Genomic DNA, 14,610 nt, shown 5'->3' with positions numbered 1-14,610 from the left:
TTTTTGTATTTTTAGTTTTTTTTTTTTAATAAAAAAAGTTCTAAAAGTTGAAAAAAAGATTGGTTCCTTGGTTAATTATGATTCTCTATTGAACCTCACCCTATATAGGGAAAAGTTCAATAGAGAACCTTTATTAATCAATGAACCAATCCAAAGCTTTAGAATTTAAAGTGATCAACGGCAAAATGAAGGGTTGTAAATTTTATAATGGACGCACAAGTACCGGATTATAACAAACCCACTTTCTTTTTTTCATTTAAAATATTTTTTAGGCCAAGTTTTTTATCGAAAAAAAACCGAATATACCGTTGTTCACGATTTTTCATCCTCTTTCCATAGAGATCCGATGATATATAAAAAACGAACTTTTTTTTTCGAAAAAAACCCACTTAATTTTCTTATTTTTTTCAATATTTATGTTTATTTTTATAAAAAAAAACTAATTATACCAAAAATATTAATTTTTTGTACTTTATTAATAACCATCAACACCAATTAAAAAAAAAAAACCTCGAACAGTGTAGATTCACACCGTGAATCTAAACTGTAAATATTTCAATTTTTAACATTCACAATATGAAAAATCTCGAACAGTTCAGATTTATATTGTGAATCTGAATTACTATTATGCACACTGTGAATCTGAGAAGGTTCACAAGAAAAAACCTCGATCAGTGTAGGTTCACACTGTGAATCTAAACTGTAAATATTTCAAATTTTAACATTTACAATATGAAAAAACTCCGATCAGTTCAGATTCACACTGTGAATCTGACTTATTATTATGCACACTGTGAATCTGAGGAGGTTCACAGTGTGAATCTGAACAGGTTTACAATATGAATTTGAACAGATTCACAATGTGAATCTGAACTGAAATATCGTTTTTTTTTTTTTTTAACATTAATATGAATCTATGTTTAAAAAGTACAAAAAAAATATGAATTTTGATATATTTATTAATTTTTCTATAAAAAATAGACCTTAACTTTTTTCATTAAAGAAAATGAAGTGAGTTTTTTTCGAAAAAAAAAGTTCGTTTTTTATATATTATCATGGATTTCTATGGAAAGGGGACGAAAAATCGTCAACAATGGTATACTTGTTTTTTTTTTTTTTATAAAAAACATGGCCTAAAAAAAAATTTAAACGAAAAAAAAGGGTGAGTTTTTTTGTAAAGGATGGATTTTTTGATATAATCCGGTATGTGTGCGTCCAATGTAAAAATGTATGTCTATTTTCTTGGCCGTTGAACGTTATGATTTCCGACGCTTACGATTGGTGCCTTGGTTCCTTGATTAATTATGGTTCTCTATTGAACCTCACTTTATATATATATATATATATATATATATATATATATATATATATATATATATATATATATATATATATATATATATATATATATATATATATATATATTGTAGAAAACGCCCACTAAATTTATAAAATGGTAAATTTTGAAAGTAACATAATCCGTTGCGGTATATATATTGATATTTACTCTCGTGTCAATTTCACAAAGGTGTGGGTCATATATAGTCTCCCCATTCTTTCTCTATAACAATATCAATATTCACACCTCCGTTTCTCTCCTCTCTCTAGATCTCTCTCTTTCTCTCTCTAAACATGATGAAGAGACTACAAAGAAATCTTGGAATGTTTCCACTGGTCATATAAACAAAGCTATAGAGGTGGCTTAAACAGCTGATGACTTGCACTGGAATGGCCTTCTTCTCCACCAATTTCATGTTACAGTCCTCCCAAGAAGATGACCATCATGCCCCTACCTCTCTCACTCCAATTCTCCCACCTTGCACCACCACTCAAGATTTCAGTGGTATTTAAACTCTCTCTCTCTCTCTCTCTCTCTCTCTCTCTCTCTCTCTCAGATCATGATGCAATGATGACTTGTATCATACAACTCATTGATGCATTAGGGTTTCAGTTTGAACTCGATATATTCCATTTGCAGGCACCAAATCCAAATGGGTTTGAAGAAAGTTTGAATCTTTATGAATAGATCATGATTTTGACGCAGGTGTGGCGTCCTTCTTGGGGAAAAGGTCGATGTCTTACTCGGGTGTGAACAACATGGATGGATGTGATCAAGAAGGAAATATGAATGGAGAAGATGATTTGTCTGATGACGGATCGCAGCTGCTTGCAGGAGAGAAAAAGCGGAGACTAAACATGGAACAAGTGAAGACACTTGAGAGGAACTTTGAGTTAGGAAATAAGCTTGAACCTGAGAGAAAAATGCAGCTTGCAAGAGCACTTGGACTTCAACCAAGACAAATTGCCATTTGGTTTCAAAATAGAAGGGCTAGATGGAAGACCAAACAGTTGGAAAAAGATTATGATGCCCTCAAGAGACAGTTTGAAGCTGTTAAAGCAGAGAATGATTCCCTCCAATCTCAAAATCACAAACTTCATGCTGAGGTAAGTTATGTTACGCTAACTTTACTGGACCTATCAAGACTAGGATTTGAGTTCATAACGTTTAGGTTATTGATCTTTTTATTATGACCATTGAATAAGCTTAGATTGAGTTGAATTATTCATAATATTAATCAACCATTTTGCTGATCTAATTTCATAAACACTTTCTTTAAGTAGCGGTATAAATCTATTTGATTTTCGCTTTTAAGACGCTTTAAAAGTTGCATGACTTACTACGATATAAACTTTAAAACTTTAAATGATTAACATTTTTGCAGTAACTGCTTTCTGTAAATAGTATGTCAAAACTTTAAAATGATTAACAATTTAAAATAAGGAAAATATTATCTTTACACAATTTCCATATTGGTCACTGAAGTTTGAATCTTTTGAAAGGGTAAAAGAGTCAATATGCAGCATGGGCACTAGAAATAACATATGTATAAATCAAAATCATAATTATTTTATTACTTACTCTATATCTATATATATAAGATATAAATTAATTTATACATGAACAGTTTTCGTAGATTTTTCTCTAACAATTTAGAAGGAAAACTTGATATCAATGATTAATTACACTAAACAAATTAGATATTTTCATGCAAACCCTAATCTAAATGACACAACAACCTTTTGTTGTAAAAAAGCGATCTCATTTAATGTCGTTCTTTTGGGACGATGATTAGGTTTTGAGGTACAGTTTGTCTATCTAACATTGTTTCAGCCACCTTTTCATTCAACTTATCTTTAAACGTTCAACTTGCTTTCCACAACTAGAAGTAGATACAAATTTTTGTATTGTTTTGCATAGCCATGTTTTTAATAAATTCAGTCGGCTTTCATCACAATTTTAGCATTAAAAAAGAACTTTCTTTAGAATGGCTCGAGAAACTATACCAAAAGTGGTCAAATGTTTCCTGTTTATCCTTTAACGCATCCCAAGGCATTCACTCTTTTATCGGATTCCTTTATAGAACAAGTAGTAGTAGTATACATGATTGCTTTAGTTTCTTAATGATTGTTTAATTAACCAAAACAAGTTGAATATTTGCAGCTAATGGCGCTTAAAAATCGGGAACCAACAGAACTAATCAACCTCAACATAAAAGAAACAGAAGGATCTTGCAGCAACAGAAGTGAAAACAGCTCCGAAATCAAGTTAGACATATCAAGAACACCTGCGACTGATAGCCCTCTATCATCACACCAACATCAACATCAAAATCAACACCAACACCATCAGCAGCCAATCCCTAATCTTTTTCCATCATCAAATATTGAGAGGCCGAATACGAATAATATTGTGGCTCATCAGCTCTTCCACAATTCATCGTTAAGGCCAGCAGATCATCAACTCCATTGCCAGAAAATTGATCAATCCTCTGCCATTAAAGAAGAATGTTTTAGCAACATGTTTGTTGGTATGGAAGATCAGTCCGGGTTTTGGCCATGGTTGGAACAACCACAATTCAATTGATGCATTAATGCGATCAAGAAAGAAAACAAAACAAGAAAGGGACTCCAGTTCGCCTTCTGGCCTTTGGTTTGATTATATTAAAGATGGAGATCAATCTGTATGTTCTCTAAGCTTTAAATTCTTGTTTTTTGGTACTTAAATTAATAGAGTAAAAATTAGAAGAAAACAAATATTATTATTTTATTTTCAAGATTAGTGTTTGGATAATCCTTGTATTCAAAGAAATAAAGGGTATTGATCAGTATATACTTTTGCATTATATTCCGGTTTTAGATGGAAAGGGATACACTTTTCTCATTCATAATTTCATATAACTTTTTTTTGTTCATTAAAAATTATCTATTTTGCATCATAACTAACATTTCTCCATCTAAGAAGGGTTGGTGTGACACTTTTGCTGATTTTGATGAAATCAATGCAGGTCAGTGATCAACGGTAAAAGAAGAAAAAACGTATTACCATATGTAATAAATATATTTAATTTAAATTTAAATAAAAAGTAATTTAGTTGTACATTTTTAATTAATTTTTTGTTTATATAATACATGACTATTAATAATACACAAATTTACCATAGCCCATTTGAAATAGATTGGATAATCTTTGTATGTCCTGGTCGACAAATATACTCTCAGTTGACAATGCTTATAAGATTACTAAAGCCAACCGTTGCACTTATTTCATTTACATAAATGTTAATGATTTTAAGAAGAAATCTAGCAATATCGAACTAGGGTAGTGTAAGAGGGATTTGTGTGTGTATATATATATATATATATATATATATATATATATATATATATATATATATATATATAAAGAGAGAGAGAAGGGTATCAAACACACATTCCAAGGTAGAAAGAAGACAAAGAGATGGAAAGTGTAGAAGAAAAGCAAGAGTTGGAAATGGTCACTTTCGTGAAGGGAACATTTGGCAAACTTTTATCCTGCCATTTTTGACAAGAAAAATGGGGCATTGCCCATCATCACACTCCTTTAGTTTCTGTACCCCATCACTTTTTTTCTTTTGTCACTTTATGGATGTTAGAGTTTTCCATCAAATCTTTTGGTACAACTTTTTCAAAATATATATCAAATCAATCAACGTTAACGTTTTAAATAGACTGTTTACCTTTTAAATGAGTTTCAATAGTATGAAATTTGTTAGTCTCTTAATTCTTTTGCAAATGTAAGCCTTCAAGTTACATAGCATAGTAAATAAAAGTTGTAGGCCGTTGCTAGCATGTCATATCAGTCGGACCTATGACCGACATGAAGTGGATAATTTGTAAGTCGTGAAAGTAATAAGTTAAATGACCCGATTTAAATATGAGTATCGATTATAATGAGATGATACTATACATACCTTCTCACCCTAATCATAGCATATTGTTCGTTACAATGGTCTTGAAATATATTTAAGATTTTCATCCACCAATAGTCAAGCCTACAATCATCCTTGTATATTTTTCCTAATTAGGGGGTTAAAGTTAAAGTTTTACAAATGGGATCTCAATTTCAAACATGGTATTAGAAACTAAAGCAGATAACTTATGAAGCCACACAAAAACACACTATTTATGTGGTTAGATTAAGGTGACCAACGTTCATAGACAGAATGGAGTATTTTTATTCAAAAGTTTTCAAACAGAAATTACAAGTACAATTTCGCAGACTCACTAGAAGTCAATATACAAATAAATGACTTGCATAAATCATTATTTATATACTAGGGATGATATCTAGAATCCTAATAGGCCAAACCTATCAGTCTATAGGTCCATGAAATGTGTCAATCAATCACAAATCGTCATGCACCAATTCCTAGAATCTTTTAGCATTGACTTTGGAGAACATCTTTGCATAAGAGATATTTATCTCATCAAGAGAGCTTTTTGCCACCAAAGAGCTCTTTCTCTTGCCAGGAGAGATTTCTGCTACCAAAGAGAACATCCCAACGCTTTCAGGTAGCTCAACCAGAAAGCTCTGCCAGAGAGCTTTGTCGAAAATCTCTACCAAAAAGAGTTTTCTCTTGCCAGGAGAGCTTTCAGCTACCAAAGAAAGCTTTATCAAAAATCTCAACCACGAGAGGATGAAACAGACTCTCCATGTCATGACCCACTAGATCCCAAAAACATGGGATATAAACGAGTGGGCGGTCCCACCATCAACAATCAATACGACAGCTACGAAGATCTACTCATGCAGCTTTCCAAACATAGTCACACTATAATTGGTACAAAGTCATATATAAATACCAAAACGTACGTAACAAGAATATAATAACATCATGAAACACGCAGAATACAAACTAGCTATGTCTCGAGGCCCTGTATTCGCCACCTATAAAACCGCAAGTAATAGGACATGTGTCGCCCCTACCATTAAATGTGTGCATTTAGCCCAAACGTAACCATGACATAATTCTACCTCTAGTGTGCAGTCTTGATGGACATATACATTCTATCCGCACTTGTTTCATTTGAACTTGTTGTACATGGAGTCGTGGGCCCATCCGTCCTTGCCATAGGTGTCATGACCCTTATGGCCTAAAGTTCTTGGCTCATGTGCAGTCTTGATGGACATATACACTCTAAAGTACCCACTCGACTTGTTAACCTTGATTCGTGAATATCTACCAAGGACCGTATAGTGATTAAGAATGGCCTTCCAAGTATGATTGGCACTAGGTTATCCTCTTCCATGTCGAGTACTAGGAAGTCGGCCGTAAATACAAACTTGTCGATTTTAACCATTGATCATCTACAATGCCTCAAGGAAATGTCACTATTTTATCGGCTAAGTGAATTGCCATCTGGATAGGTTTTTGTTCCGGTAAGTTGAGTTTTTAATAGAACGAGTATGGAATAAGGTTGACACTTTCTCCCGAATCGGCTAGTGCGTGACTTGTGACCAAATTAACGAATCAGCACGGAAGAGTTAGGCTGCCTGAATCCTTTATTTTCCTCAGAAATTTGTTGAGCATTGCAGCAGAATAGTTCTCGTTAAGTATAACACTTGAAGATTCCTCCAACTGCTTTTGGTTTGTTAGGAGATCTTTCAAGAACTTGGTGTATTTAGGCATTTGTGCCAAAGCTGGCACAAATCTTCAACAACAATATGTTAGTTTGCAATGAATTTATGTTCTTGAGGAACTTTCGATACTCTTCAGCTTGCTTTACTTCCTTCATACACCCTAAATACAGAAGTGGTGGTTTGTATTCTTTGACAGGTGGCTGTTCTGCTGACTGATCTCCAGGCCGAACCACGGTTATTTATGCCCCGCAACGCGATTCTAAGGTCTGTTTTTCTTTCTCTTCTATTGATTTATGCATAGAAGGTGAATCATCAGTAGTTAAAAGGACTTAAGGTGTGAGGATCTTACCATTCCTCATCAAAATTGCTTTAATGTGTACCCTTGGGTTAGTCTCTATGTTGCTCGGAAGAGTTCTCAAAAGACGTTATTGGAATAGTCTCCAAAGTTTGCCAACTTGTAGCTCGATATTCAGGATTGAGGCTTGCTGATTTCTCAAGGTTTCTTGTTGGTCCTTAAGGGCTTCTTCGGTATCGTTATGAAGCTTTTCAAAAGCCTTGGCGAATCGAGCTATAAGTGCCTCAAGATATTTATTCTTTTTTAGTTCCGGTTGCTCTTTCTGATAAAAAGCCTTGACCTTGTTGTCGATATTTCTCTTCCTTTTCTCTCTTAAATTCATCATAGGGCTTCCACTACTTCTTCGGATTCGTCCAATTACAGTCATATTTATCGCCACATTTCTTCGCAATCTTTCGTTAGGTGGGGATTGCTACAATTATCGCACCCAATATGTATGGCGTGAATCGTTTGGTTAATCCTTTTTATTTCCGCTAAACCATCGAAAGCTCCTTTGTCAGTTGGTATTCCTTGTATGACGTTGTCTCTTGAGTTTTTCGATTCGCACGAGTGTTTTGTGAACTCTTCTAGTAATTCTCTACCAACTGAAGGATTTTTCTTCATGAGCCGTCCTTGGGAGTCCTCCAATTGTATCGTGGTAACTTTAATGCCATTATAGAGAATTTGAACTTCTTGGTGTGCATTGAGATCATGTTACGGAAAATGCTAAAGTATATTACTATACCTATCCTATGCTTCAAACCATGTATCTCTATTTTGTTGTTGAAAATTATTGATCTTCATCTTCAACATGGCGATCTTTGATGGAGGGCTAAACTTGTAACAACCCCTCTTCACCTAACAGTATAATTTAGTATAAACGTCTATTTACAAAATTTAAAGTGTAAATACATTTATTTTTAGCCAATGTGTTCCATGCAAATGTTGCAGTAGACATCAATACAAAACCGCGAGTATAAGATCACCAAAATTTAACGTCATAAGAAGAAGTTATGATTTTTCTAAGTTATGCGTTACAAGGTATTTTCCCAATATTTTTTGTAAAACATGAAATGAAAATATATTACTTGTTAGACAAATTAATGAAAACGATACTGGATGTCTACATAATTACGAAACCGTAGATATAAAGAACATCGAGAACGAAACTCATATAAAGAAGTTATGAACTTTGTCAGGTCATTCACAGTATAATATTTATAAAATAAATAGTGAAGATAGACTAAAAATTAGCTATTAACATCTAAAGGAAAGTTATAGTACACGGAATTACGAAACAATTGATAGAAACAACGTAGAAAACGGAGCTCGCATGTGAAAGTTACAATTTATCGAAGAATGCAAGAATTTACCTGCAAGAGATGACGTGGCACCATGGGAAAACTACACGTGGAAATAACGGAGACCACTTCTACCACCAACCACCACGGCACGACACTTCCATAATCATCCTATAAATAAGAGGCTAAGCCTCTTATAGGGATGAGGTTTAGAACCGGACCGGTTCGGAACCGAAACTGGTTTTCCTATATCATAAGAACCAGGAACCGGACCGCTGGTTCTAGCACATTTATATGATATGATTGATTTATGCACATTTTATAATTCCGACTTCATACGATTGAGTTATGCACATTTTAAAAACGGGAAAATTGTTAAACCGGTTCCGGTTTTTAGAACCGGGACCGGTTTTCAAAAAAATGAAGAACCGGTAACCGGAACTTGTTACCAATTCCGGTTTCAGTTCCAGTCCGGTTCCGGTTCCGGCGGTCCTAATGCTCATCCCTAGCCTATTAACTTCTTGCACCATTCGCTCTTCAAAAGAGAATTTCTCCTCTCACCCTCGAGAATTTCGGTCCCTCGTGATTCAACTTATCATTCAATAGTTTTAGTAGTATCAGTAGCGAAATGCTGGAGTTTTTTGGAAAGATAAGAAGTAAGCATCGACATTCTGCTCATGGATATTCAGAGTTCGTCAGTCAGGTAAGTTACACTTTTTCTTAAGTATAACTAGTATAAAGAATACATGTTGTCGTTATTATGAACTTGTGTATTAGATTAATCATTAATCCCAAATATTGTACTGATTGATCAACTTACGAGTGCAGTGTCTAGGATAGACACGTTGGAAAGGTTGTTGAATTTCAGTAAAGCTACATGCTGAAATGGTCGTGCCTCCCGACTGTCTTGACTGGCTAATCCTTATTTGATTATCATTCAATGCTACTGGGATTTGTGAAGGATCTAGCTTTTGTCGTCTGATTTCCTTAATTAGTGATCAGTTATAGTACTATAGGTTAATACGTGTTTGGTGTGCCTGTTTGCTAGTTAGATAGTTGTTAGTCATCTAAGAAATCGTTCATGTGATTTTTCTCACTATACTATGTGTTACAATATATATCCTTTTATGATAGTGTAAGGTCACACCTTATGATCTGATAAGTCAGACACTCCTACAAGTTATCTGTCAGCGTCAGTGTCTACTATACCAATAGTACCAACATTTCAAGCCTATAAGCGTCAGCTCTTAGTATAGATATTATATGTAATCTTTTGTATATTAGGTAATGATATAGATAAGTATAGAATAGATAACAGATGCGATATTTTTGTTATGAAGATCGGTTCTTAGTATGGATAAGATACAATCCCTTTAATCAAGGGATATACTTGCATGGATTAGTATATATTGAACATTAGGGTGAAACCCTAATGCTAACACAGCTCGGTGTCGTAATTGTCTTGGTGACAAACTGTCTTCTTGGTGAAGATAAAACCCTTTCTTGGTGAAAGAGCAATTTGGAGAACTTCTTGTGTTATTTACTTTATGTTCTTTGTCTTTCTTAGATTAAGTTTACTTTCGTTCCTTATACTTGAAGTGTATCCGATCGATAAAAATCTTCAATTGGTATCAGAGCAGGTTCTTGATACATTGAAACAAATCATGTCGAACTTTTTTATTCCAAAATCATATGTTTGCAACAAGATCCCTCCGTTTGATAAACACAACTTCTCTGCATGGAAATCAAAGGCCATGGAAGCTCTTGAGTTCATGGACTTTGATATGCTTGATATCTTCAATAAAGGTCCTATTGTCGCTATGCATCAATCATCTAATAATGGTGCATCATGTTGTAAGATGAAAGGGAAGTCTGTGCCTAGATCGTTTTCTGTCTATCGTTTGGTTTAAAACTGTTCAACCGCTCAAGTGATGATGATTACTCTATCATCTGCTTTTGAAAATGAAAACTCCTCAGATGATGAAGGTAAGTGTCTCATGTCCAAGATCGTTGAATCTCACGCTGACACTTCAACTTTCAGCATTGGGACTCTTGACGCTGATCTTCCTCAAGTTCCTGCAGACCTTAAGACAGAATGGGAAACTACATCAGCGTATCAGGTAAAAAATCTCATTAATTAATCTTTTGTTGAAAACATCTAAAAGAATGACTTGATTGATCACATTCGTTTCGATTTATTGGTATCAAATAAAGAAAGATCCTCTCTTAGCTTTGAGCTAAAGAAACTAAAAGAAAAACTTGTTTGTTTTGAAAAATCTCTATCTACATTAAAAAGGAAAAACACATGTATCCTACTGACCAATAATTTTCTTCACACAAAAAAAGGAAAAGCTGTTGATCATGCTAAATGCATTGAACTCATTTTGAAAAATTGGGTCTCTTCTCACAATGTCACAAGAATTATTAATGCTCAGATTCTAGATCAGTGTGAGAAAATTTTTAGAGGTGATATAAAAGGTGTTGTTACCTTAACCAAAGTTGTTAAGACTAAACAAACCTCATATACAGCTGACTGTTTAAAAGAAGAGTTTAAGGATAGATTTGTGATCACTTATTTTATAAATCAAACTTTAATTGATACTTACTGCTCCACTAATTTTAATGGTATCATCAAATGTGTTACTCAATTATCTGCTCTTGATCCTTCTCATCAACCTTCTCACTGTGAGTATGTTTTTCCCTTTACTAAGATTTTGCTAAAGTTTCCTATATGAAAAGGTGAAGTTCATTCAGTAAACGAAATTCGTAGCATTTTTCCTCAATGCTCTGTTAGCAATTCTGAACCCGAAGATCAATCAAAGTTTTCTACTTCCGATGACTCAACGATTCATGAAACTTATGACAAGGTATCAACTAAGCATACCATCGATGACATTCCTTGTTCCATAACTAAAACAAGAATTCTTAATTCAAATTGTCAAAGTTCCTTGAGTTCAACAGTTGAAGAGAAATCAAAATCTATTGATAAAGGAAAGAATCTTGGAATCAAAGTTTGTTATCGATGTGGTGATGCCTCTCAAAAATTGAGCGAGTGCACTTTTGAAAAGAACTTCGTTCGCGCTGAAAACATCATGGATCGTAATGATAAGTGGATCAAAAAGGGAAACTCATTCAACTGTCTCCCTGATGATTGTTATAATAATTTTTCTTGAGTGACTCATTGAAAAATGAGTCAGTATATATTGTGTGTATTTTTGGTTATTTTGTTTCAAGGCTTGTTGTATATTTTAGTTTCAGGAGAAAGATAATATTTGGTATTTAGAATGCGGCTACTCAAGATATATGACCGGATTCAAGTCTCTTCTAGAAGATTTCATAAAGAACGATGGTCCTACTGTTACATATGGAGATAATGGAAAGGTAGCTACAAAAGGATATGGATCTATCAAGTGCAAATCAGTGGTGTTCAAGAATGTCTCTTATGTGAAGGTTCTTCAGCATAATCTCATCTCAATCAGTCAACTGTGTAACGCTGGCAATGAAGTCTTATTCAACAAAAGAGAATGAAAGGTTGTTGATCAAAAGAATGTCACTATTCTAACTACAAATTGACAGAAGGACATATATGTTTTGGATATGTTTTCTACCGACAACTCTCTTCACCATTGGTTTTTCTCTCGTGCGCAGTCTTATCTAAATTGGTTGTGGCACAAGAGCCTATCGCATCTGAACTTCAAGAACATATCAAAGATCTTAGGGGATCAACTTGTAAGAGGAATTCCTAAGATGCAATTTGTCAAAGATAATTTGTGCTTAACATGTGAAAAGGGAAAGAAAACCAAATATTCCTTTAAACCAAAGTTTTGCTCTTCCATTATCAAAGCTCTTCATCTTCTTCACATGGATTTTTTTTGGACTAGTTCCAGTTAAGTCAAGAACTGGGAAGAAATACACTCTCGTCATTGTGGATGAAATTTCAAGGTTTACGTGGGTAGTCTTTTTAATAAAGAAGAGTCATGCCGGTGATGATATCATTGCTCTCATCAAGCAGTGGGAAGTTCTCTATGATCACAAAGTAAGGCAATTACGTAGTGATCATGGAACTTAATTCATGAACTCCTCTCTAGAAAACTTTTTCTCAATCTCAGGAATTTCTCAGAACTTCTATGTTGTTAGAACCCCTCAACAAAATGGTATAGCAAAGAGAAGAAACAGAACTCTCACTGAAGCTTGAAGAACCATGGTCGTTGAAGCTGGTCTTTTTTTGTCATTTTGGGCTGAAGTTGTCAATACAACGTGTTATACACAAAACCGATCTATTATTGTTAAGCGTCATGGGAAACTTCCTATAAGCTACTCAAGGGAAGGAAACCGAAGATCTCCTATTCTCATGTGTTTGGATGTGTTTGTTACGTCTTGAATCAAAGAGATCAACGCTCAAACTTTGAAGCTAAAGTTGACGAAGATGTGTTTCTAGGATATTCCAGCGTATCCAAGGCTTTCAGGGTATTCAATCTTTCAAGGTAAATTTTTGAGGAAACAGCTCATGTCATTTTCGATGAAGACTCATTCATTCATGATCGAGTTGATCACCCTTCATCAATTCTGATTGAACTTACTTATAGTCCTTAAAATCATGTTCCTGAACTTCGGCCAAATGACATTGAACATGTCGTTCATAATGTTGATCAATTCATCATCTCATAACCTATCTCTGAAGATCATCATCTCATCCCTGGAGAAGCTGAACCATCAAATTAGGAAGACTCTGCTCAAAGTATACATATGAAAGTTCTAATCCAAAAATTCTTCGAGATCACCCTGATTCCCAAATCATTGGTGATGTAAACTCTAGAATTCTCACTCGTAGCAGAGTTAGCAACAACTTCTGCATGTTTGTAAACATCGTCTCAATGATTGAACCAAATAATGTCATTGATGCATTCAAAGAGGCTGATTGGATTAAATCCATGCAAGATGAGCTAAATAAATTTGAACATCATCGTGTGTGGACTCTTGTTCCCAAGCCTCAAGGAAAGACTATCATTGGCACTTGCTGGGTTTTCAAGAACAAAATGGATAGAGATGGGATTGTTATAAGAAACAAAGCCAGACTTGTGGCTCAAGGTTTTTTTCAGCTGGAAGGGTTAGACTACGATGAAACATTTGCTCCTATTGCTAGACTTGAAGCAATTCACCTGTTTCTTTCCTTTGCTTCCTTTAAGAACTTCAAAGTCTGTCAAATGGACGTCAAGACTACCTTCTTACATGGAGATCTTCAAGAAGAAGTATTTCTAAAACAACCGTCAAGGTTTGAAAATGAAGAGTTTCCAAATCACATGTATCGTCTGGATAAAGCTTTCTATGGTTTAAAGCAGGCATCTAGAGCTTGGTATGACATGTTGGAAAGCTATCTTCTTACAAATGGATACAATGGATAAAACTTTCTATGGTTTAAAGCAGGCATCAAGTGTATGTTGATGATATCATCTTTGGATCCACTTATGAGAAACTAAGTTCCAAATTTGCTGAGATCACGGTAAGGAAGTTTGGGATGAGCATGATGGGTGAACTTACTTTCTTTTTGGGTATGCATGTCAAACAACTAACTGATGATATTTTTGTTTTGCAAGCTAAATATATTGCAAATATGCTAAAGAAGTATGGTTTCTCTGATTTCAAGTCAGCAAAGACTATGATGTCCTCATCATCATCTATTGGCGCTGATGTGAATGCAACTCTGTTTTGAGGAATGACAGGATCACTGCTCTATCTTACTTCCAGTCGCCCTGACATTATGTTTGCTACTGTATTGTGTGCTCGTTATCAAGCCAATCCTAAAGAATCTCATTTTCTCACTGTGAAAAGGATCTTTTGGTACTTAAAGCATACACCCAATCTTATGTTATGGTATCCTCATTATTCTGAGTTCAAGTTGGTGTGATACACTTACTCCGATCATGGTGGATGTGGCATTGATCGGAAAAGCACTTCAAGAGGAGCTCAAATGCTTAGAAATAGACTCGTAAGTTGGTCCAGCAATAAGCAACGTC

At 34.5% G+C, this 14,610-nt stretch overlaps 1 protein-coding gene across 1 annotated transcript; it reads left to right on the top strand.

Moving 5' to 3' along the window:
• Positions 1-1,577: 1,577 nt before the first annotated feature.
• Positions 1,578-4,169, top strand: LOC145166357 (homeobox-leucine zipper protein ATHB-13-like). Its single transcript, XM_079085310.1, has 3 exons — positions 1,578-1,843; positions 2,045-2,445; positions 3,503-4,169. The coding sequence occupies exons 1-3, from the start codon at positions 1,714-1,716 to the stop codon at positions 3,923-3,925; spliced, it is 954 nt and encodes a 317-aa protein (XP_078941436.1). The 5' UTR covers positions 1,578-1,713; the 3' UTR covers positions 3,926-4,169.
• The last annotated feature ends 10,441 nt before the right edge of the window (positions 4,170-14,610 follow it).

The sequence above is a fragment of the Lactuca virosa genome, chromosome 3 (assembly GCF_052849685.1).
Source record: "Lactuca virosa cultivar CGN04683 chromosome 3, Lactuca_virosa_CGN04683_v6, whole genome shotgun sequence".
NCBI classification, from domain to species: Eukaryota; Viridiplantae; Streptophyta; class Magnoliopsida; order Asterales; family Asteraceae; genus Lactuca; species Lactuca virosa.
This window is presented reverse-complemented; position numbering and strand designations above follow the sequence as displayed.